The sequence below is a fragment of the Phytophthora cinnamomi genome, assembly GCF_018691715.1.
Source record: "Phytophthora cinnamomi strain GKB4 chromosome Unknown Contig129, whole genome shotgun sequence".
NCBI lineage: Eukaryota > Oomycota > Peronosporomycetes > Peronosporales > Peronosporaceae > Phytophthora > Phytophthora cinnamomi.
This window is the reverse complement of record NW_027151062.1, coordinates 195,790-220,449: the sequence shown is the minus strand read 5'-3', so window position 1 is coordinate 220,449 and position 24,660 is coordinate 195,790. Positions and strand designations below refer to the sequence as shown.

The window sequence follows — 24,660 nt, the reverse complement described above, 5'->3', positions numbered from 1 at the left end:
TATCTCCGAAGGATGGCAAAACGACAGAAAGGCACAATATTACTACTAACCCAAAATTCTCACTACTACCGAACCCTGGTCCGAAGTCAAATATGACACGCCAGTAAGAGTGTACGATTCGGTTGTGTACTGATGTGTTATTAAGGACCGTGCCATGGTGGCGATGTGCTAGCATCGCATGGGCAGATCCATTTTGTGTGGGGAAATGAGGGACGTATGCTCCAGGCTGATGGTGAAAACCGAGGACACGCCATCCGACCCGTAATATGCATCGCTACACATTCTACTGCAGACAAAACCCAGTGTGGCGTAGGTCCATTGCGATCTCCCTACTTCAACTTGCCTACCACACCAACTTTACCCCATATACTGGTAGAGTTTTTGCTTCTACTTACATTTATGCAGTATGCAAGGCCCTCCGAACCAGCATGAATTTCCGTATCACATTCACCTAAAACTCGACGGCAACATGGCAAGTGCAAAGTCTCTCTTCTCCACCTTTTTGCCGCCTCTCTCTCTCTCTCTAACCGTCTCTAACCTCATTTAGAACCTCTTCAACTTCGGCGTGCCGTCCGCCGAGCTGCGCTTCTCGCTCGAGGGCGAGCAGCAGCGCGCCAAAGTGAAAGTTCCTCGCCTCGGAGACAGCAAGTCCGTCGTCGAGTTGCCGCTTTTCCGCGACGACGAGGACGTCCGCGGGGTGTTAACCGTGGCGGTGGATAGCGGCAAAAAATTGGAACACAGCGGGTTGAAGTTACAGTTGCTGGGGCTCATCGAGGTCCCCGTGGACCGCAGCGTCGGGGACGAGTTCACCTCGTCGGTTAGAGAATTGCAGCCCAGTGGAGAGGCAATCGAGGGGGAGGCAACTTTCCGCTTCGACTTTGCAAAAGTGGATAAACCACACGAGAGTTACTACGGCAAGAGTGTGAAGCTGAGATATGTACTCCGAGCCACTTTGACCAGAGGCAACTACGCCAGCAGCCTGGTGCATGAGCAAGATCTTTGGGTGCAACGAGTGGCACCCCCACCCCCAGTGGATCGGTCCATTAAGATGGAGGTGGGGATCGAAGACTGTCTCCATATTGAGTTCGAGTACGACAAGTCGAGGTAACGTTGCAAGTTTTTTTCATTTGTCTGAGTGGAGAAGGAGAAGGCAAGCTTAACTGGAGTCTCTAAATTAATTTTTTAGATATCATTTGAAGGACGTGGTGATCGGAAAGATTTTTTTCCTGTTGGTGCGGATCAAGATCAAGCACATGGAGTTGGCAATCCTGCGTCGCGAGAGTGTGGGCGCTGGCACTCAGCGACACAGTGAGAGCGAGAGCATCACCAAGTTCGAAATCATGGACGGCGCGCCGATCAAGGGGGAGAGTGTCCCGGTCCGACTTTACCTCTCCCCGTACGCGCTCACCCCGACGTACCGCAACGTGCAGAGTCGATTCTCCGTCAAGTACTTCCTGAACCTCGTGCTGGTGGACGAAGAGGACCGGCGCTACTTCAAGCAGCAGGAGATCACGCTCTGGCGCAAGAGCATCGGTTAACCAGACAGGTCACCACGAAAACACACAGACACAACCTCCAGAGATATCCCCCCCCCCCCCCCCCCGAGCCAGAGCCAGACCAGTATTCCAGTCAAGCTATAGCAAGAAGAAAGCGAAAAAAAAAAGAAGCCCCGTCAAGTGATTAGGAATCGTTCGCATCGACTGCGTAATAAAAGAGAAAAGGTTACGACTGAGACGGCAAGTGGAGGGAGGGGAAAGAGGGCCCCTTCCTCTCCTCTTGTCTCCACGTCATCTCGTTGCTTGAGCGGGTACTGGGTGTTGTCGACAAAACCCACGTCCTTAATCGGTCGATCTTCAACCCACGAGCTCTGACAACAACCCGACCAGCGACAGGATGCAGGATTAACGGGAGCGCGAACGGGAGCGCGAACGATCACGGCGGCTGCTTCGGCTGCTGCTGTGGCGACGAGGAGACCGCGAACGCGAGCGGGAACGCGACGGGGAGCGTCGACGACGAGGCGGAGACCTCGACCTCGAGCGGGAGCGGGAGGGAGTCCGCGAGCGTCCTCCGATGTCCTCCTCACGGATGCGGACCCTTTCACCGTCCAGGTCGGTGCCGTCCAATTTGCGGATGGCCCGTCTCATTTCGTCCGCAGTGGCGAAAGACGCCGACCCATTGCCACGACGGTCCACGTCGCTGTGGACGACGTCTCCCCCCTTGCGGAGGAAATCTTTGAGGTCTTGCCAGCTCATTGTAGCCGGGAGGCCACTGAGCTTGACACGATATTGAGTACCGCGAGGACTGCAACAACAAAGGTGTTAAAACTTTTTAAGTGCCAACGGAGTGGTGTTAAAGCGACGTACCGAGCGTCGTCCACCACTCCCCTCGACATCTCGACGCGGAGTCGACAGCCGGAGAACAAGGAACTGCGTGTTGCAGTTAGATACATTGACTGTTGTTGAGGTGACCCATCAGGATTAATCGATGTTTACCCATGCATGGAGCGCACGGCGTCGCTGGCGTCCTGTTCATTTTCATACGCCTAAAACGATACCATAAAATAAGGAAAAAAGCGATGCCAATCAAAGTTAGGCTAGAGTTAAAACGGCAACACCCGGTGGAAAGCACTCACGATGAAGGCGAACGGCGGCGGGCGCGTGGGGAACTTGATGCGCACGCTGGAGATGCGTCCGAAGCGGTCGAACTTGTCCGATAGGTCTCGCTCGCGCACGTCCTCAGGGAGATTGCCCACGAACACCCGCGCCATGCTCAGCAGGCTATTAGGTTTTTAGTGACCCTCTTGAAACACATGTACTGTCCCGCTTTAGTGACACCATTAACATGCACATTAACATGCACTGCTGCCACACAACTGATCCGTTTCATACTAGTTTTGTCCCCGAATTCGCAACGCTTCTTTATGCGCGTTGAGTTGTGTTCCAATTAGGCGCCTGCGTCTCTTTAGTGGGAAGGCCGAGGAAGCCGGAGGCATTCGGCTTCCGCCCCTCTCTCACCGTTTAGGCAAGTGCTAACCAAGAGAGAGGATGGAGATCGGCGGCGTGCAAGAGGCGGCGCCGCGCATCGACGAGCACTTTGACCGCATTCGCGCCAACCTCATCCGCTGCGAGGAGTGCAGCGAAAACTTCTTCTTCGACTTCCTGCGCCATCCGCGGTACGGTTGCGGTTAGCACTCTCTAACCGTCTGTGCATCGCCAATAATAATTATTTGCATTGTGTGCCAATTATCGGCGGCAGCTATTTCGTCACGCACTTCAAGACCTGCCACCTCAAGAACGTGTTGTACCGCTTCAACGGCTGCTCCGAGGAGGAGAACCAGCGCGTGCGCTTCGGCCCGCGGCGCAGGAAAGACGCCATCGCCTGGTTCGGCCAGCTCAAGTCCACCGAGAAACGCATGGTACGGCAAAAAAAATACTTTCATTTCGTTTTGGTTGTGGTACGGCTAACCTTATGTCTAACCACTGAGTTTTTCATAGATCTCCATGCAAGACAACAAATGGGGTGAAATAGCTGAGCGCGAGTGCTGGTCTTGCCGTCTGTGAGTATATTCATTGATGCTTTATATTATCCTGCGATGTACTTGTAGAACTTCATCCTAACAAGCAACCATTATTATTCTTTTCCTGTTGTGCATTTTTTTTATAGTTGCAAAGGTGTCCGGAAGGCCAGTGATCTGCCTCACGCCTTCGAGCCGAACGAGCCGGGTCGCCGCCAAGCCCTGCTGCACCTCCGGCAGTACCATGAAGCAGCCTACAACGCCTTTCTGAGGATGTTACCAGCGGTGGACAGTTCTCTCAGTCGCCACCGAGCTTTGGGGAATGCTGCGGCTCAAGGACAGAGACTGCAGGCAGATTCGGCAGGGGCGGCAGGCTCTTTGAGTCTCCAAGCAAGTGGGGATGTTGTCGGAGCTACGATGAGTCCGACAGTTGTTAATGGTGGAGGTGGTAGTGGGCAACCTTCGGTCCCGTCTCATGAGGCGGAGCGCAGTCGAATCCGTCGGATGAAAGCCACGCCCGAAGCGAAGAAGGCGGAGGCGGAGCGGAGCAAGCGGCGACGAGCACAGCTCACACCGGCGCAACGACAGGTGGATGCGGACCGGCGGGCGCGTAAGCGCCAGAGGATCGAAGAGCGGGCGCGAAGTCGAACACGACGTGCCGAGGCGTCTCCTGAAACGAAGGCGCGCGAGGTGCAGCGCTCGCGCGAAAGACGACAGAATGCGACGGAGCAGCAGCGGCGACGAGAGGCGCAGCGCAGTCGCTTGCGGCGCCAGAATGCGTCAGAGGAGCAGCGTCTGCGTGAACGTGAACGCTGTCGTCGACGATACGAGATCAAGAAGCAGCAGAAGCTGCAGGCCCAGCAGAATGGCGAGGCATTTGGTGCAGCGATGCCGCCATTTACACCAGCGGTTTCACTGTCGGGCACCACGCCGCCACCATCTTCCGGTGCGAGTGACTTGGTCTATGCAATGCCACCTCCATCGCCGCCACCAAGCAGCCACCTCCTTCCATCAGGCCTGGAACAGCGAAGCCAACAGCTCCAGCAGCAACAAGCGGGCGTTCGACTGCAGCTCCAGTCGCTCTACGACTCGTTGGTGTCGAATCCCCACGTGGAGCTGTGAGCAGCTTGCTGCCGTGCTTGCATTTGTGATGGAGATTGCGTAAAACTCGCTTGACGACGAAACTCGTTGTCAAACTCGTGCCACGGTGTTCATCGGCTTGATTGATTTGCTTCGTCTCGGCCGACACACTCGATCGATTAATTAAGCGCGCGCGGTGCTTGGCTCTGCCACGCTGTGCGTAAAGCTGCAAGATACTTTTTGCGAGAGCAGGCAGCGTGAGCGGTTTGAAGATGCTCAACAAACGAAGTGTCATCACTAGTGTACATCCATTTCAACGTCATAATAAGCCTACGAGCCCAGAATTCAAACATACTCACACTCTGCATCGCGTAACTCAGCGACCATTTCCTCTTCAGTCTTCAGTACGCATTGGCCGGCGAGTATCCGTGGTAGACCTGCTCCAGTCGGTCCAAAATCATATCGGTCGTCGACGCGCGCATCCCGGGATCAATCGGTCCAGCCGCGGATGGAGACGCCAGGTCGTCGCCGGCATTGTCCACCTGCGCGATGACAATCTTGAGGGCCGGGAACGCCGCGTGGATCTTGTCCACAGCTTCGGGCGTCGCAATCAGCGCCACCAGCGAGATCATGGCCTCCACCGCACCGCGCTCTTGCAGTCGCCGCACGACTGCAATCACCACCTCCGCCGACGTGATCACATGGTCCATGACGAAGACGTTGTGGTAGTTGAGGCTGCACGGCAGTCTGGAGCCGCAGATCTTGGCCTGCAGGTCCTCGCCCTGCGAGTCGCTCGGGGAGAGCGTCATGTCGCCGAAGCTCACGTAGCCCGACGGCTGCTCGGGCTCCACCAAGTGGAACAGATCCAGCATGGGGCAGCCCGCGGGCTCCATCGAGACGGCGCACGGCGGGTGCTCGAGCGCCACGCCGTCCGACTTGCTGTGGTTGGGCAGGAAGATCTCGACGGTCTTGACGGGCACGTAGGCCAGCGCCTCCTCCATCACGAGGCGCATGAGGCGGTCGCTGGCGCGACGAAACTCGCTCACGGTGGCGTGTTTCTTCCTCAGCGTCGTGAGCAGCAGCGCCGCCGCGCGGCTCTTGATCTCGTGCACTCCCTTGTGCTCCGTCGCTGCGGTCTCCGTCAGCGCCATGGCCGCGGCCCAGCCGCTCTTGCCCAGCTTGGCTTTCATGGTCTTGGGTCGCGGCTTCTTCGGGTGCTTCGCCAGCGGGTTGCCGTTCTTGCGCGACAGCACCTCGTCGCGGTGCTTGTTGAGGTTGCAGATGGCGGCGCGACTCACTTGGTACTCCTTGGCGAGCGCCGACTGCTTCTCGCCCTGCTCGATCCTGGACAGGATGGCTCGCCGGTCGATCTCGCGCAGGTACCGGGACGACTTCTCCACGGGTGCAGGGGGCACCGTCACAGGTTTCGTAGTGCAAGTAGTAGTTGTAGTAGTAGTAGGAGGAGGAGAACAAGAGGAGGACGTAGTAGGAGGAGGAGACGTTAACGGACGGGAAGCCTTGGAGGCGGTGGGGGCGAGGGCCCGCGCCACGGCGCTAGCGGCCGCTTGCCGCGCCTGCAGGCCCGACTGGAACACTGTATTATTATACAGCTTGGTGAGCTGCTCCGGGTCGCCCTCGCTGCTGGTGCTGGGCGAGGCTTGGGCGGGCGAGCGCGGCGACAGCATGAAGGCGTCCTCGGGGCTGCGCTGCAGCATGGAGGACAGCCCCGGCAGCGGCGGGCCCGAGACCATATGGCGCTTGGAGCCGTCCGGGCTGGACACGGCGTAGCTCTTGGCGCTCGGATGGACGTTCTTGTACGCCGAGTACATGCCGGTGCCTCGGTATATCGGTATTTAACTCTCTTGGACGTGCGCGCCACGGTAACCTTTGCAAAGTGAAGTGAGCTGGCGCTGGGTGCAAGCGGAGGCAAGCCGGCCGCTCATCTCCGCCCGAGACGCGGCTAGGGCTCTCGAAACTCCCTCCGGAACGCAGGAGGCAGAAACGGGGCGGCTATCAAACGCCCTCGATCCCGTTACACGGTGGCAGACTTTGCTGGTTTTACAGCGCGGCGGCGACGGTGGGGGCTTATTTCATTCAGCAGGGAGGCGAGGAAGGGCGATCAAATGGAAGCGGTTTCCGTGCTGGGCTGGGCTGCACTGGCGGTGCTGGCGATCGGATAGTACGGCGCGGAGTTTTGATAAGAACAACGAGCGCGCTTGGTCTCTAGGACAATTAGCCGGACACCATGCGGTTGATCGATCGATCACAGTGAGGAAGCTGCGCTGCCAGCCAACGAAGCTCGCTGCCGCTCGAGCCAGAGACTACCACCGACTTCCAGTGCCGATCTCGGGAGCGCGCGAGCTGGACGTTGACTGAAGTGCCGTTTACTCTGTGATTCGTCTTTTATCTTCAATTTTACAGTCAAGTCACAGCTGGCCCCGCCAAATCCGATACCACGGTGATGCGCGCGTTGACTCACTTGGCGACTGACTGCTCTCTTCCCCTGTCCAAAACGATCGCTGCAAAAAAACACGCTGTTAACACGAAATTCCACTTAGCGCTGCGGCGATATTCACCAAACGCGCGTCACATTCCCGCAGCGGGCAAGCGCCTCTCAACAGCGACTCATCGAGCACCCACCGGCTAATATAGCCCCGCTGGGTAAGGCGCCGCCGCGAGCCCTGAGACCGCATAGACGCCGCGCTAATGTTCGCTGAACCCACCGCTCTAACGGTCCGGCCGCGAAAATTTCTACTGACGACCCTCTGCGCTGAAATAGTTTTCGACCGCAGACTCCGCGGTATGCGACACGCTGCGTGCGTTGGAACTCCAAGTGACTCACACAGAGCCTTCACCCGTGGACGGCGAGGTCCTCGTCACCACGCAGAGCGCATTGCATGGCTGGGCAGTGCAGTCGCCTTTGGTCGAGCGCCAACATTGCAGTCTCGAGTGAGTCGAACCACACGTCGGCAAGTTCGGACCAGGCCCCGGCAGAACGTGCGTCCAATGATGCAGATGCCTTGTGGCTGAACGGTCTCCAGGCAGAAAGCACTCGTGGCGATATCGCTCCTGGGCCTGTCAGCACTTTGCAGCTTGCACCCTTTCGTGTCAGTTGCAGTTCGGGGCTGCGCCGAGTCCATGCGCACAGACACCAACCGCAGGTGGCAGCCCGCGGGCTGCGTCCGGAGACGAGCGTTTCCGCGCACGACAGGGGCCGCTGCGTCGCACGGATGAATGGCCCGCTCCGGCGCGCGGAGGATGGTTCCCACCATCGCGGAAGTCGTGCAGGTTGTGCAAAAGTGCATACAGCGTGCGGCTCTGGGGCGAGAAGCTGGGGAAGCAGGTAACGGCAGCAGTCAAGCCAGCACTGTGGAGCTGTAAGAAAGGTGAACGCCAATACGCGCAACCAGGGCAGTTATCGTTTTATTCTGGGCGCCTCGGCCGGGATGAAGACCGCGAATACCTGTTCATTCGTGCCTGGATCGCAGGCTGCTTCCGTTCAAATAACCGCCGAATCCCGGCCAACAGTATGGGACCACGGCCTCTGCCGTCTCACGCTTGTGGCATCCCACTCCGCGAGGGCTTATGGATACTCGCACAACAGCATGGTGCTCCAGAAGTTCTGGACTAGAACCACAGCACCTTCCAGTGAGCTCTGGTAAAGCCTGCAACTCAGCCCAGTGACTCACGCGCTTGCAACGCAGCACAGCGTGAGATCGCAAAGCTAGCTCGGCTCACGCAGGTGCCTATTTCGGTTTCGGGCGCTCCGTGGAAACCCAGCGGCCGCTGGCGACTGGCCGAGCACGACACGAACGGCGCCAGCATGTTCAGCTCTTGCGCTGCGTGCGATCTGCTTCTGGCGAGAACCTGCCCCACCTTCGTGAGTCACTTGTGCTCGGATTGACGCGGGTTCAGTGAATGCGCCGCGACGTGTTTGCAGTTGGGTGGTACCTGGTTGGCAGCCACTCTTGGCGCCGGTGACGAAAGCTCACGGCGCCGTCTTTTCGATTTCCATGTGCCTGGCGTGGTGCCTGCCGTTACTCGATTTGGGATAGCCGAGCGCTCATTCGTTTCAGGAAACTCGCTATAGGCTCTATGGTCGAGGCAGACAGCGCGGACGGCTTTGGCACGCAAGGCGACTATCGCACTGGGTCCAGTGCGAGCGTTGCCCGGCCTGACGCTCGACAGCCACTGGTTGCGGGGAAACTTTTTGGCCCGAGGTGAAGGCGAGTGCGAGGTAGCAACTTTGGCACCAGGTCTATCGGGTGTACAATACTAATGCAACCAAACAAGAGGTACATTAGATTCGCAGCTACACTCATCGTAGGATACCCCTCTATCCACGAAGACGGCGTCGAAAAAAATTTACGACGACATTGTCACGCCCGCAGCAGCGGCAACAGCACTAGCGTCCGAGCTAATGGTGGTGCCGATGGTGCCGGGCTTGGCGCCTCGCTGGGTGGCCAGCAGGCGGCGGATCCCGTCCTCGTCGTCCTCGCGCAGCACGAAGCTGAAATTGCTGTTGGCTTTTGGCTCGGAAGTATCGTGGTCCAAACTGTGTCCTTCGCCCTCCTTCTTCGACTCTGGACGTACCAGCAAGAAGCTCTCGCTCTCGTTCGCAACGTACTCAGGTACGCGCGCGCGCAGCGTGGCGTCGAGCAGGCGGTTGTTATCTCGGATCCGGACGGAAACGTACTGCCGCGTCACGCTGGCCACCTGGTGTGTGATCGTGCTCACGTACTGCTGCAGCAGCTCTTCTGCCGACCCCGTGTCGCGAACAAGTTTTTCCACGATGAGCTTCAGCCCCTGAGACGTGCGGGCCACCGAGCGCGTTTCCTCACGAGTCGACGAGGTGACCGTCTCCACGCTTGCCACACTCTCGCGGAGGGCGTTCACGATTCCGTCCGTCTGATCCAGCTGGGTCTGCAACGCATCTAAGGCCGGTAGCTCTTCCAATTTGGCGGACAATATCTTGGCTTCCTCGCGCTGTTGCTTCCATGAGATCTCCAGTTCCGACAGGTGGGTCTGCATCTTGCTCAATTGATTCGTCATAGCCGCAATCGATGCTGAAGTTGAAGTTGCAGTGGGTTCAAAGTGCGAACCACCTAGCTCGCCCTCAACCTGCTGCAACCACTCCTCCAACTCGCCGAGTCGAGCACGCATCCTCCCTTCCAGTGCAATACGTTGCGATCCTTCCAGGCGCAGGCGTTCGTCAAAATGCGTGCTGAGTCTAGTCAATGACGCCTCGTGCTCTTCCGCAAGGGCATTCAACACTGTTGAAAACGGCAGGCCTGAGGTCGAAACCGTGCCGTAGTCATTGCTTGAAGGCTGCTTCTTCTTGTCATCATTGGGGTCAGAAGGCGTCGATGATTCTCCCGCGGGTGATGACGAAGAAGCTGTCGCCACCACTTCAGCAATCATCTCCTCGGCGTGCTTGGTCACGCTGGCAACACACGACGCCTCCACTTCCGCGACGGCTGCAAACACACGACAACACGCCAATTAGTTCACATCAACGATGAACGTAAAACTCCACCCACGCACCTGCTTGGAGTTTCGAGTCAATCTCCTCATGCAGCGTCTGCACCAGCGTCTTGAGCTGACTGCTCTTGCCGTGCTTGCCCACAGGGACCCCCAACACCTTGGAAATCTGCGCGAGCTGCGACTGAAAAGCGCTCTGTCGTCCTTCCAGCGTGGAGACCCGGTCACCAATAGCACTTCCCGTCTCCTCGGGTGTCGCTGTCGAGCTGCCGTCCTTCTGAGCAACCAAGAGTCCCTGTACCTGCTTCTCCAGCTCCGCCACGCGGCGTTCACAGCTACAGCCTCGCTGCTTCGACGGAGAACCCGTCGACGTCGACGTCGTCACCCCCGTCTGTCCCTGCATCTGCACCATGATGAAGTCTTGCAGCGCTCTCGCCAGCTCCTTGCTCTTGGTCTCCATCTCGTCCGCCGGTAGCTGCAGCGACACGGCGCCGAAGGCCGCGGGCGCCGGCATAGCAGCGGCTGCTGCAGCGTCTCCCGTGAGCGACGGGGCCTGCAGGTAGCTGAGGTACGAGGGCAGCGCCTCCTCTTCTCTCTCTTCCTCCTCCCGCTCCGGCCTGTTCCAGAGCATCCTGGCCGTGGCCTCACCGCTCGAGTACGAGCCGATAACTCCGTGGTTCGCGGGCCTCGCGCCGCTCTGGAGGCCAGGAGGACCCGCGTCGGACTCGCCAGATACTGGTGAAGACTCTGATACCCCATTGAACGCTGTGGATGCTGTGGAAGACGGGGAAAAGGCCGATGTACCGGCTGCAGACCCGTCAAAGGTCCATAGCCCGCCTGCTGACACCGAATGCGGCGGCAGATCGCGCCGCCGCTGCTCCAGGCGACTCGTGGCGCTGCTGCGGCGGCTCGGGGAGGGCGTGGCGCCGCTGGAGACGCGGCGCGGGCGCCGGGGGAAGAGCTGGTCGCCGTCCACGGAGGGGGAGGGAGACCACATAGCGCTAAGTGCTGATGGCCTGAGGGTCAATAGAGGGTGCAAAGCGGATTGGTGGAAAATGAGGTAAGGGCTGGGATTGGCGGAAAAGAGGCAGAAGAAGTTTTGGCGAATCGACGGCGCGACGGAAAATGGTGTGAGCGTTGGGTGGGATTGGTGGGGAGGTGGTGTGGTGCGCAAGCTATTTTTTCAATGTCGCTCCTCTATTATTAATACCGCATTCTTACGTAATTGTGATAGGTTCAAGTAGAAGCGATGCAAACAAGTGGCCTAGCGCGTTCTAGCAGCAGCGTCGCGCGCTCGCATCACGATCTCCGCCATCTCTGGGTGATTTTTGGCCGTGAGCAACGTGATTGCGTCGTCCCATTTAAGCTGCTCGACCATCAGACAATGTTAGCATCGCTACATGGTTACCTCAATTGGATTGATCAGTCACGTACCCAGACGCGGTAGCGCATGCTCTCCGGCCACTGGTCGTATGTCTTGACAGCCTGCATCAGGAAGGAGTTGTAATAGTGTTTCCCCACTTTTTGCTCGCCCAGGGCCGCCGCGAAGGCGCCATTAACCTGCAGAGCCACCTCTTCGTTATTACCACTGATAAACAAGGAGGAAAACAAACCAAACAATAACTTACGCCTCCTTCTTCCAGGACCTCACGCCACGTCGCCCTATGAAGACTTTCGCCATGGTCCCAGCCCCCCTTTGGCAGAAGAAAGTCTTGCTTGGCGAGTTTGGAGCTCGAAATAAGGAGAATGCCACCGCCTTCACTCGCAGGCCTCGTAACTACAGCACATGCCGTCAACCGACCGCCATCTTTGGCATAGCGTTGTGCGGCGCGACCAGTGTTGGCTGTCAAGATAGGAGCGGTTCGCATGCCAGGGAAAGGTTTGATGTCTCGGCGCATTCCGTCAGGGGTTTTCTTGGTCACTTTATCAAATAGAGCAACGTCTTTAAGCCTCTGTTCTTCAACTTTCCGCAGCTGCTGCAGCGCCCCGGTGCTCAAACCTTCCGGATAGGTCTTCATGGCGGCCTGGACTTTGGTCTTGACGTTTTCCACATTCGCGAGAGCTGCCGTCGGGAGTCTCAGGGGTTTGTGTAGGATGATGGCAAGAGCGTCATCTACCTTTTCCGCCACTTTCTCGACTCCTCTTTCTTCGTCGCCAACATTACCGCGTAGGGAACGATGGATCTGGTTGCCAGTATCCCGATAGGTGCTGATCTTGTCCGAGGCGGGAATAGCTCCGCACGTCGAGGCGAGAGTGATTAACGTCAACGCCACCAGAGAACGCATAGCTGGCTGAAGTTCGAGGTTGCAAATTCTGGAGTGAGCTTCGCAGAATATTTTACTGTTTGTACGTGCTGGTGGCTTCGCGGCATCGCGATACGTACTGTATCGCTTTTAGCCACAAGCAAATTCATGTACATACAGCATTGAGACTAGTGGTTATTCTGCCCAAGAGTAAACATGCCCTTGCGATACATAACTGGACTGTGACAACTCAAGCTTTAGATTACGTGGTATATGGCGTATTTCATTACGCGTAATCTAAAGCACGAGCTGTCACTGTCCAGCTACCACTCGGTCATGCATGAGAGCACAGCGAATCTCTGACATGCATCATGCATCAGGTGAGTTTTGCAAATTGGTGGGATGACGATCGGGCGATTTTTGCAACTCTGGTAAAAGCAAATCGCTACTTTCTGTAACCTAGAATAAAAATGTGTGTCGCCACACAGCCTTGGATTAGCTGTCCCATGGACGGGACATTTTGCAGGTGGGACAATGTGTTCCTCGTCAACAGCTGTATCACCACCATAGCTGGAGCCGTCGAAGCCAACAGCCGGAGCTACCACCAAGCCATGGGAGCTTGGACGAAGATCGAGGCTAAGCGAGTCATCATCTAGAAGGCTGCCGAGTGTCTAAAGATGACACAGCCCGAGCTAGCTGCCTAGGCTACAGTGGCGCTCAATCTCCGACGCATGCCGGCATAGATTTCTTTCATCCTCAAGAACGCGGCCGTCACGGAGTCTATGCTTAAAAAAAGCGTTTCGCACCTAAATTCAATGTGGCTCTTTCTTGAAATCGCCAGAACACGTAGCTGTCAATTAAAAAATTGCAACGACCAGTCATTTGCACCTTGGTTTGTAAAATTTGCAAGCAGGGTGGGGAATGGTGTACACAAAAATCAAGTTCACGAGTTTCACGGCTGCAAGTTTTACAACCAAGGTGCAAATGACTTGTCCATGCAAATGTTCAATTTAAGGCTACCTTTTCAGGCAATTTCAAGAAAGAGCCGCAGTTGTCATGATTTGCAAAAACATCCAGAAGCAATTTGCAAACCCGTGCTAAAGCATGTTGGAACTCTACTATGTAATGATGCGGACCGAGATGTTGGGGCTCATGAAGTACCGGAACGACTTGACTCAAGTCTTACTTTTTACGACTTGACTCAAGTCTTACAGACAACGACGAAAAAACCCTCCAACACAAAAATCCTGCAATCAGAGTGGTACTATGTACTTTTGCTGTCAAATTATTAACTAATTAAAACGCCTCATTAGGGATTTGTTGAGCCAAAATGCTTTAAATGGCTCGGTTTCTGTGCTGTCATATGTTAATCTTGGATTTTCTTTGAACGATAATAATATTACTGTATGACCAATCGTACAGCTTTATTTTCTGTTGCCGGATTTTTTTGTATCGGTCACTGGAAGCCTTCCATAACCGTGCAAAAACGGTTTTATGGAAGATTTTTAATACCACTTTCAATGCTAGGGTTAGGTGACATGAAAGGTGCGTGCATGCGGGCGGGTCAAATTCGGACTACCGAAACCCCAGTAAAATGTGTTTAATCTGGTCGCCCTAAAGTGTCTCTTTCTGATATATTCATACGCAAGAATAGGTCAGTTGATTCGGGACTACGTGATGAGTCCGGGGTGAGCTTACTGATCTTCGGCAGGCGCGAAGATCGCTTGACAAATCTGACGGGAGCGCGCCATGCACGATGCAGGGATGCTACTCGCGCTTGCCGCGAATATGAGGTCGAGGGGGCGGCTGGCCTTGGAGCTGAAGGTGTTGCGTCGAAAGTTTCATGAGGAGAAGCTGCGAGATGAGCGTCGTCGGTCGCTTCGTGTCCGCCACTACGCCACGCTGGACTGCATTCCCGACCCTCGTGAGTCGGACTGGATGAAGTTGTGGGATAGTGGCTCGGACGAAAACTTCATACATTACACCAGTCTGGATAGGTATTACAAGGCGTACAGTGCGTGCGTAGCCAGGGTTCTCATGCAGTTCGTGTTGCCAGGTCATCCTTTTGCCTTCTCCTGAAACAGTTCTCACAATTCTACAAGCTACCGGGCTGCAGTCCTAAAGGAGGGCGCCCGCCGCGCCTCCGCTACAAGCATCAGGCGCTTGGAGCTCTGCTGATGTTCTACGTGGACTCGCACCACGTAAAGTTAACGTGTGTCTACTTCGGGGCTTCGCCATCGACACTAAGCCGTGGCCTGTCCAGTGCCGAAGAGGCATTGGGGAAAGCCTTGAACTCTTTTGACCCCGCGCACATAGTGTGGCCGTCGGGAGACCGCCAGCGCGCCTTGGCGAGGCTTATCGCCCTTCGTGAGCCCCTTTTGCAATTCACATGGGGGTTCATCGACGGCAAAAATCTCAAGGTGCTTGCTTCGCTTAAGGTCGCGACACATGTGATTTTGCTAACGACTATCATGTGTGGTGTGTTCTGCGCCTCATTGCAGGTATTTCAGCTTGCAGACGCTGAAGTGCAGAACGCATTCTACAACGATTGGTTGCACAGCGTGTTTGTTACTGGGACGCTCTGATTTAGTGCAGACGGATTAATTGTGTGGACCCGCCACAACTGCCCGGGCTCCTGGAACGACGCAGAAAATTGTGTCGGCTTTCGACACAACCTGCTGGACCCCGAGTTGTGCCCGAATGTGCGGTACGGCGTGGTTGCGGACAGCGCGTTCCCGTGCTCCGGCCGGATGACCGGAAGGATCCTAACACCTCTTAAGGAAGGTGATCTCGGACGTTTGCTGCCGTCGGTGCGTGAGTCTGCAGAAATCTTGTCGGGCGCGATAACGTTTATTCGGCAGTCTGCGGAGTGGGGTATGGGCGCCGTGGAGAAGGTCTACAAGCGGTTGCTGCTACCGCTTCCACCCGACCAGGACAAGCGAGCGCTCCGCCTTGACGACCTTTTTCGTCTGTCGAACTTCCGCGTGCGTGCACTTGAAATCAGCCAGATCCGCACCACGTACTTTTATGGCAAGCAGGACAATCAGTAACGTGTAAGCGTCGTGTTTCAAATTGATATGCAATATGAACTCCGAGACCGATGTATCACTACTTCCTCATGCTCGCGAACATGAGCATCATTTGCTCGTGGCGGTTCTTGGCCTCTTCCGATCCAATTACACCCGCTCCTCGTAGCGGCGTCGGCTTTCCTCTCTGTCCTTCTCCTGCTGCTCTGCGCGGAGTTTGTGAGCTCTACTCCTGTCCTCACGCTCAAGTCTGGCCTCTTCCCGCTCGAATTTTCGTTGGGCCTCGGCGGCGGCCATGTCATCCCGACGGATTTGCTCGCGCTCCTCACGGTGACGCCGGTCGGCTGTTTCTCTTGCCTCTCGGTCCTCGCGCCGACGGGCCTCTTCCGCCGTTGTTTTTCGGTCCGCTTCTTCACGAAACAATAGCATCATCTCCATCATCTCGCTTCGTCCCGACGACTCCTTCTTTTCCACTGCTGACAGACTTTTTTTCAAGGTCTGACAGCTTACGCGCTGTGCGGATACGCTTCGACTTGCTGTACAACGTGTCTGCAGACGCCTCACTAGTAGCGCGCTTTGTGAGTTGAGTAAGGTTGCCGCTGACGACTCGAAGATCCTGTCCTCCAAGACGCGCAGAGGTCGCAGATAAGTTTTTGTTTGCCTTCTGCTCGCGTTCATCATCTGTGTAACGGGGTTACACACACAAGTGGCTGCAAGCCACTTGTCAATTTTAACAGATAGGTTATCTGTTAAAAGTTTTAGATACTTCCTCACCTTGGTGTAAGACACACCAATGGATACATTGAAGTGGACCACCACAAAGAGTGGTCCACACATACCCAAAGATCCTATTGGTAGAAATCAGCATCTTTCTACCAATCAGAGACATGCATATTAGCGGGGCTCTGACAGCCAGCCGCTGTCAACCCCTTTCATAGATGATAAACAGGTTTAGCAGATTTAGGAGGAAGATCAATTCACAAACAATACAGTTCTCATTTTACCTATTCTAAGTCACTTGGAGTCTTATCGGAATTAAATTATATTTGTGTATTCAAATATGATTCACCTAAGTAATTACGAAGTACTTACGCTTCCTCATACACGTAGCGCGACGTGTAAGCTAAAGTATTGAGTCAAGTTAGACCCACTACACCTGGTAGCACTTTGTAGTCCGTCCAACGACCGACTGCTTGACGTTCGTACGCGGTGTACGAACGCGGAGCCGAGAACCACATGAGCACGGAGGTGCCCATGGAGAGCTCCAACACGCCTGCAACGCATGTTGCACGCGCTGACTGCCCCCACCTGTCTGACCCAGAGTGGGAAGCCCTCCAACGACTGTCAACAGTCATTGGAGAAGCGGCGATAGCTACGATGCTGCGTACGCTATCGCCGACGGAGCAACATGGTGTTGCTCTGGGATTCATCATGAAGGAACAGCGTGATGCTGCTTCCTCAGTTACGGCGTCGTCAGGGACGACACCGCGTGCTCAACCATTAAAATTGAGCATGAGCAATTACGTGGGAAGAGAGGGCGAGCCTCTCCTCCGATGGCTTGTCGAACTCGACACAGCCATTGCGGCTCGACGCATCGTCGACCCGCTGTCGAAGGTCGCGTTCGCCATGTCCTGCCTTGGCGGACGCGCAAAGAGTTGGGCGTATGGACGCCGACTCTCCGATCCTACGTGCTTTAGCACATTCGAGATATTCAAAGAGGAGCTCAGACAAGCGTTTGAGCCCCCGCAAAACGAGTTTCGGTCGAGGGCGGAATTCCTCGACCTTCAGCAGGGTAAGCACGACGTTCATGCTGACGCGCAGCGCCACGATACTTGGTCTCAAATATCGTGACTAATCCAATTGACGAGGCGACTAAGGTCGTCACGTTCATGAAAGGACTTAGAGATGGGCCCGTGAAGACCTATCTCTTCCGAGAGTACCCGAGTACTCTCGAAGCTGCAATCACCCTTGCCATGAAAGAAGAGTTTAGCCTGCGGCAGGCTAAACTGCATGTAAATGTACCGAGGCCGCAACCGCGCCCGGTAGCGAGGCCGGGACGTCCAGAACCAATGGACCTCTCGGACGCAACAACTGCTGGTTACCAGCAGCAGGGAGGTAACGTGCGATGCTTCCGTTGCGGAAGGATCGGTCACTTTGCACGGGAGTGCACAGCTCCCATGCCCCCTGGAGGTGGCCGTCGTGGCGATGCTAGGCATCGCCGCGGACCAACAAAAAACGCGAACATCCAGTAGGCGCGGGGCGCCCTACTGGTAATGCAGTCGCGCGTGCCGACATCGGGCACGCGACACTGAGGACTGCAGCCCCCAGTGAGACCAGCTCTCACTGCAAGAAACAAGATGACAGGCCGAACCTAGTCATCTTGAAGGTTTACTCGAAGAGAGCGAGTGACTCTCTTCGAGCTTTGGTAGATTCAGGCGCGTCGAACAACTTTGTTCGACTACGAAGCCTGTCGAGGTAGATACACCTCGAAGTCTTCTGGAGGTACGACTGGCAACAGGTGCCATCGTGAAGACCGAGAAGCGCGTCGTGAACGTGCGCTTCTCGTACAAACAACAAGTGTTTGTCGAACACTTTATCGTCCTGGACCTGGACGAAAAGTTCGACGTAGTAATGGGCATGCCGTGGCTTGCACGGCATGATCCGGTAATTGACTGGAAGAAGCGCACGCTCGTGCGCTTCGGTCGCGACTGCGGAACAGAGAGCGATGGCCCTGTTACCCCGACTCACCAGTCGAGACAGCGGTTAATGCCACTGTCCCGGAGTGCCCAAGGGGTGCGCGAGGATGCGCACAAGTGGGATCCACGTCGGCGGTGCTGCCGACGTCGGAAGATGAGGATGTGTCGGTTCCGGGAACCAACACCCACGTTCAAGCGTGCAAGGGACAGTCCCTGACCCGAAGCGGTCAGGTCGACAACGACGCGTCGGCTCCGGGAGCCGACGCACCCTCGGTCATGAGGGGCTCCGCCAATGAATGGCGTCGAGGTGACGAAGGCGTGTCAACTCCGGGAGTTGACGCTGCAAACAGTGCGGACGGTTGCAAACGTACCGCACTGACGCAATTTGCATGCTGTCGTGCAGCTGGGCTGCACGACGAAGCGCCATGCGATCAAGCCGGGCTTGACATCGCGCGCCCGCAGACAGGGTCTGCCGGCGAAGGGACACATTACCGTGCAGCCGGGCTGCACGAAGGAAAATGCGGTCAAGCCGGGCTTGATACCGCGCGCCCGCGGACAGGGTCCGCCGGCGAACAACGTCCATGGCCGGGCCTGGACAAGAAGAACGACTGTGCGGAGCCGGGCTCCGCACAACAAGAAGACGGCGCAAGCGAAAAACGCTGCGCAAGTCTCGGTCCGGGACCGAGACGCAACAAGAGCAGTCTGATGGGCAGACTGCGACGGTGACGCCGAATGTCAAGACGCTAAGCGTCTTGACGCGCACCGATACTGGATTCCAGTATCGTGACATGGAACTCGCTAGTCCTCCGACGACGGCGTCGGAGTTGACTTCGCTTCCAGCCATGAGCTGGAAGCGCTTCACGCTCGACTTGCACGATGGACGCATCGAGCAAGTCTGCGTTCTTTCGGACAGCGAAAGAACGGGGAGCGAGAGCGAAGGGCTGAGGCAGCTCTTCATGGGAAGTTCCACTGAGCGTGAAGACACTCTCAGTGCGAAGACGAAGCGAGAGCGCTTCGAGGAACAAGGTCGGGACTCGCTGAAGTCGAGTCCCTATTACGAATTGTTGAGGGAGTACAAAGACGTACTCCCGGAAGAGATTCCTGCGGAGCTTCCGCAGGATAAGGGCATTCAGCACGAGATTGATCTCGTGCCGGGCACGAAGTACTGTGTCACGCGGCAGTGGCCACTGCCGCGAGAGCAAGTGAAAGCGATCGACGACTTCTTTGGAAGTCGTCGCAAAGCTGGACAAGTGCGGGAATCGAAGTCCCCGCATAGTGCTCCGACGTTCTGTGTCAAAAAGCCACAGGGCGGATGGCGCATCGTTCATGCCTACAACAAGCTGAATGATGCGACGGTACCGGCGCAGACGCCGATACCGCGAAAAGATGTTATCATCGATTCGATGGCCGGGAGCACCGTTTACAGTGCTCTCGACTTGCGAGATGGATTCTATCAAATCCTAATGCGTGAGAGCGATATCCCTCTCACGGCAGTGAGCACGCCAAGCGGCATGCTCTGGGAATGGCTAATAAAGCCACAGGGGCTTAAGAACGCCCTGCGACCTTCAACAGGTGCGTGACGCACTTGTTGCGCTCGGTGCGCGACTTCGCACCGAGCTACTTCGATGATGTATTCATCCACAGCCGGGCTGTGGACGGAAAGACCGACGTAGAGATGCACAGGGTGCATCTCCGGAAGCTACTTGAGCTTATGCGAAAGCATAAGCTCTACGCGAACCTGAAGAAGTGTATCTTCGGGGCGAGCGAGATACCCGTCCTCGGGTGTCTCGTAGGAAAAAATGGTGTTCGCCCTTACCTGGAAAAGGTCAGAGTGATCAATGAATGGCCAACGCCTTCAAGTGTCAAGGAACTGAGGCAGTTCCTTGGCCACGTACTTGGGCAAGTACGTGGAGGATTATGCGGGCAAGATCCGCCCGCTGTCACAGCTTCTTAAGAAAGAAGCTGTGTGGAATTGGACACCCGATTGCCAAAAGGCATTCGATGCAGTCAAGCGGGGCTTGACTGAGGCGCCGATCTTGGCAGTGGCTGACCAAGATCGCCCATTTCACGTAGTGTGTGACGCATCCGATTTCGCGATCGGATGCGCGTTGATGCAGCACGATCACGAGGGCCGTGACCGTGTCGTCTACTACCAATCGCGTCAGCTGAAGCCAGCTGAGCGCAACTATCCGGTGCATGACAAGGAACTCCTTGCCATGAAGTATGCACTCGCAAAGTTCCGAGTGTATTTGCTTGGGAGTAGACCATTTGTGGTCTACACCGACCATGCTTCACTGCGCACCGCAGTGAAGTCGCCACATTTCACAAAGAATGGCGAGATGGCTCTCATTCTTTGCGGAGTATAACTTCCGGGTCGAATACAAACCCGGAAGATTGAACGTGGTGGCCGACGCGTTATCACGTCGGCCGGACTATGCAGAAGCTGTTGACGTCAATGCCATTGACGCCATGCGATCGAGCAAACCCACATCATCTCTATTGGATGATGTGAAGGCCGCGTACGCGCACGACGCGGACGCGAAGCTCTTGCTGGCCTATGGCACAGCGCCTTCTCACAAGTCCCGTCAGAAGCTGCCCAAGCACCTTCGAGCGCGTGCACACCGCTTTTGTGTGCACGACGGACTACTGCTTTACAATGCAGTCGACGACAACGCGGATCGCGTTGTCGTGCCAAATGACCATGACCTGCGACTCAGGATCATGTACGAGTATCATGATGCCCCGACTGCGGGACATCTCGGACGTGAGAAGACTTACGTCCTTCTCACGCGCGACTTCTACTGGCGCCACCAGTATAAGTGGGTGCGCAAGTACATCCGTGCTTGCGAGGTATGCCAACGCGTAAAGCCTGCGCCATTCGCGCAGGCTCCTTTACAATCACTACCGACTCCGTCGGAGTGTTGGAAGTCCATGTCTTTGGACTTCATCTTTGGTCTTCCTCCGGACAGCGGAGGGAACACCGGTGTTGTGGTCTTTGTAGACCGCTTCAGCAAGATGGTACATCTTGCTGCGATGCCGGCAGAAGTGACCGCGAAGCAGACGGCCCGTCTGTTCGTCGACATGGTGTTCAAACACCATGGCATGCCGTCCGACATCGTGTCGGACAGAGACCCGCGCTTCACAGCGCATCTGTGGCAAGAAGTGTTTACACTTCTTGGGAGCCAGCTCTCCATGTCGACTGCGGATCATCCGCAGACGGACGGTCAAACCGAGCGCGTGAATCGCGTGCTCGTCGATATGTTGAAGAGCTACGCTCACTCGTTCCACTACTGGAGCGAGTGCTTATCGATGGCAGAGTTTGCCATCAACAACTCAGTGCATGCCTTAACCGGGCATACACCGTTCTACGTGAATGCCATGCGGCATCCCCGTCTGCCGAGTTTACTCGGAGTGGTGGCTCCCACTTTAACTGGGGGAGGATCTACGACTGCAATACAGCAGCCGCAGAAAACCGCTGACACTTACACAGTGTCAGCTGCAACAATGGACAAACCACAGGAGTCTGCGCAGGGCGCAGACTCCCCCAACAACAAGGCCAACTACCACGGGTCTGCGCAGGGCGCAGACACCGCAAAGAACCACGCAGAGGCCGGGCCTCTAGCGGAGAGCGAGCTGAATGACTTCAGCTCGGATGCAATCAGTTTCATCACCAAAAGACAAGCCGTGATTCGGTTTGTCCAAGACACTATAGCAGCTTCTGTTGATCAACAGAAGCTGAACGCAGACAATGTGGGCAGAGGCAACACAAATGAATTTAAAGTTGGTTCATTAGTTTTGTTAGCTACACAAAACCTGCCTAGACATGCAGTTTCGGATTTCGGAGCAAGCAAGCTTGCTCCGCACTTCATCGGGCCGTTCACTGTGTTGGCACGGCACGGCAACGCATACACGCTAGACATACCGTCTAGCATGCGCCTCCATCCGACCTTTTACGTCGGACGGCTGAAGCCATACCGGCAGCACGAGCCATCTAGCTCGGCTGACCCGAAGCCTCGGCAGGAGCCGAGGCAGAAGCGGAGGACTTGGCCTCGGCGACGAGCAACCTCTCCTCCAGCGCGTCCGCGCGCTGGAGCAACCCCTTCATCTGGGTCCCCAGCTCGACCTGGATATTCGAGGCGGTCTGCGAGACCGCCGCGACTTGGGCCTTCTGGTTCGCCAGCTCCTGTTTCAGGGCGGCGAACTCAGCGCCCTGCAGACGCTCCACGACGGTCACCCGGTCGTGGAGAGGCGCATACTGATCAGCCCGGGGCTGATCATACCCGGGGCGTGTTCCCACCCCCGCCACCGCCGATCCGTGACGCCCGCGGCTCAACCCGCTGGATTGTTGAGCGGGTTGTTGACCATAGTATCCCGAAAACGAACCCTCAAGGGGCTCGTTTTCGTATTCGTTGGAGAGGATTTCCTCCCCATCGAGATACATGGGAGCCGCGGAACGTCTTGCTGGAGGACGTTCCGGAAATGGTGAGGGCGTACGAGGAGCGGTACGCGCTGGCGCAGCGGAAGTAACACGAGCGCTGCGATCATCGCTAGCGCCCGAACCCTCACGTGCTAAGAACTTAGCACGGAGCTCTTTGAGACTCTCGGGCACACGGAACGACGTGTACCGTTCAGGTCGCGGTTGCTCAAGCGGACCGCGCCTGGAAAGCACTTCGTGCACTGAAGCCCTTGGGCACAGCGCACGGCACATTTGCCTCCTCAGCAGCAACATGAAGTTGCTCCAACTTTCCACGCTTCGAGTACGTCTCGAAGCGATCACGCGCTTGCTTAATTCGATCACGGTAAGCACTCGGCCTCTTGTTGAAGTTTTCAACAAAGCGTTCCAACTTTGACAAAGTGCCTGCCATTCGGGCACTTTGCTGCGAGAAGATGTCTTCTAGCTTTGAAACCATCGGAGCTCATGAAAGAGTCCGATGTAGTAATCGCGCCTTTGATGCGTTTCCGCATCAAAGTGCAGCTCGGCAGCCACAGCGTCATCTTTGATGGCGCTGCATACGTACAGCGGCACCTCATTCGGAGGTACCGAGTTCCCAAACCGGTCCGCGATCTCGGACGCGGACGGCATCCATGGATCGCGCGCTGCAGGCGCAGCGCGGAGAGCCTTGAGCTTTGACATAACGCGCTGCAGCAGCAGCGCGCGGAGTACTGAGAGCCCCAGCGGAAGCGAGTGGGGTATCGCTCTCAGTACGCGAACGCTTCGAACTCGAAGCGTCCGATTCGTCCCCTTCACGCGGGCGAACGATCTTGGCGTGAGGGTCGAGCGATTCGCTCGACACTGAGTCTTTACGCTTTGAGGGCGAGTCCTCCTCGCCCTCCTCGCCCTCCATGTCTTCATCGTCGTCGTCGAAGTCGACGACGCCGCCGTACTTCGCCTTCTGACGCTCGAAGTAGTCGTCGATGGAGAGATGACTCCCCACCGACTTTGAAGACTTCTTCTGAGGCGCGCTCATCGTTGAATGAGCGCGGATTTCTTCTCCAAACGCGGAGAATTGACGAATGGTCAATTCCGAATATTGACGTGCAGAGGTCGCAGATAAGTTTTTGTTTGCCTTCTGCTCGCGTTCATCATCTGTGTAACGGGGTTACACACACAAGTGGCTGCAAGCCACTTGTCAATTTAACAGATAGGTTATCTGTTAAAAGTTTTAGATACTTCCTCACCTTGGTGTAAGACACACCAATGGATACATTGAAGTGGGCCACCACAATGAGTGGTCCACACATACCCAAATATCCTATTGGTAGAAAGCAGCATCTTTCTACCAATCAGAGACATGCATATTAGCGGGGCTCTGACTGCCAGCCGCTGTCAACCCCTTTCATAGACGATAAACAGTTTTAGAAGATTTAGGAGGAAGATCAATTTACAAACAATACAGTTCTCATTTTTCCTAATCTAAGTTACTTGGAAACCCTTCTTAACTTATATTTGTGATTCAAATATAATTAACCTAAGTAATTACTAAGTACTTACGCTTCCTCATACACGTTGCGCAACGTGTAAGCTAAAGTAGTGAGTCAAGTTAGACCCACTACAATCTGCATCCTTCGACGGATTTCGGCGCAGAGGTGTTCGTGACGGGCTTGTCAGAGTCGGCCGGGCCTCCGCAGCTTTCCGCCTGGGGCGGCCGGTCTGCTTGCGTTTGGGGGTGGCAGGAACCGCCCCGGCCATTTCAGTGGGAGCTGCATTGCCCGAGTCCTCGACTGGGGTCGCTCTGGGCTTGTCTTCGTCTACATCCTCTCCTGAAGACTCTTCTAGAAGGCCAAACTCGCGGGCGAGCCTCACGTCGATGGTGGAGTTATCCCGCAGCAGAGTAATACCAGTGGGAGCGTCAGGGACAGACGACTCGTTTTGCTCTGCACCAGCACCAGCTGCTTCTGCGACCTCGGTGCGTTCCGGAGGGGAGTCTTCCTCTTCTTCCTGTTGCTCGGAGCCCGAACCATCCATACCGGCCTCACGTCGCGCCCTCGCATCCGCGCTAAACTCGCGCGTAATCTTGTCCATTTGCGCTCGAGCAGCGGCTGCTACATTCTTCAGTAGCTCGGGGTCATCCGTGCCGTCGTCCAGCCCGTCGTCCATGGTTCTCACTGATGTGTCTTCG

General features: G+C 56.1%; 6 protein-coding genes across 6 annotated transcripts; 2 read left to right on the top strand and 4 right to left on the bottom strand.

Moving 5' to 3' along the window:
- Nucleotides 1-469: 469 nt before the first annotated feature.
- On the top strand, nt 470-1,538 carry IUM83_18696 (vacuolar protein sorting-associated protein 26A; the record flags this gene model as incomplete). Its single annotated transcript, XM_067943706.1, has 3 exons — nt 470-472; nt 548-1,104; nt 1,187-1,538. The coding sequence occupies 3 exons, from the start codon at nt 470-472 to the stop codon at nt 1,536-1,538; spliced, it is 912 nt and encodes a 303-aa protein (XP_067780072.1).
- A 394-nt stretch (nt 1,539-1,932) lies between these two features.
- IUM83_18695 (putative splicing factor, arginine/serine-rich) lies at nt 1,933-2,767 on the bottom strand (the record flags this gene model as incomplete). The annotated part of the gene is made up of 5 exons (XM_067943705.1): nt 1,933-2,031; nt 2,094-2,301; nt 2,364-2,426; nt 2,493-2,542; nt 2,633-2,767. The coding sequence occupies 5 exons, from the start codon at nt 2,765-2,767 to the stop codon at nt 1,933-1,935; spliced, it is 555 nt and encodes a 184-aa protein (XP_067780054.1).
- Nucleotides 2,768-3,044: 277 nt separating this feature from the next.
- On the top strand, nt 3,045-4,636 carry IUM83_18694 (Reticulocyte-binding protein 2 a; the record flags this gene model as incomplete). The annotated part of the gene is made up of 4 exons (XM_067943704.1): nt 3,045-3,172; nt 3,256-3,415; nt 3,495-3,556; nt 3,664-4,636. 4 exons carry the CDS (start codon nt 3,045-3,047, stop codon nt 4,634-4,636), a joined length of 1,323 nt encoding a protein of 440 aa, XP_067780074.1.
- Nucleotides 4,637-5,414: 778 nt separating this feature from the next.
- IUM83_18693 (putative uracil phosphoribosyltransferase) lies at nt 5,415-6,423 on the bottom strand (the record flags this gene model as incomplete). The annotated part of the gene is made up of 2 exons (XM_067943703.1): nt 5,415-5,430; nt 5,501-6,423. The coding sequence occupies 2 exons, from the start codon at nt 6,421-6,423 to the stop codon at nt 5,415-5,417; spliced, it is 939 nt and encodes a 312-aa protein (XP_067780069.1).
- A 2,536-nt stretch (nt 6,424-8,959) lies between these two features.
- Nucleotides 8,960-11,072, bottom strand: IUM83_18692 (uncharacterized protein; the record flags this gene model as incomplete). Its single annotated transcript, XM_067943702.1, has 2 exons — nt 8,960-10,071; nt 10,139-11,072. The coding sequence occupies 2 exons, from the start codon at nt 11,070-11,072 to the stop codon at nt 8,960-8,962; spliced, it is 2,046 nt and encodes a 681-aa protein (XP_067780068.1).
- Nucleotides 11,073-11,339: 267 nt separating this feature from the next.
- On the bottom strand, nt 11,340-24,638 carry IUM83_18691 (Secreted RxLR effector peptide protein; the record flags this gene model as incomplete). The annotated part of the gene is made up of 3 exons (XM_067943701.1): nt 11,340-11,441; nt 11,510-11,663; nt 24,112-24,638. The coding sequence occupies 3 exons, from the start codon at nt 24,636-24,638 to the stop codon at nt 11,340-11,342; spliced, it is 783 nt and encodes a 260-aa protein (XP_067780071.1).
- Between the last annotated feature and the right edge of the window lie 22 nt (nt 24,639-24,660).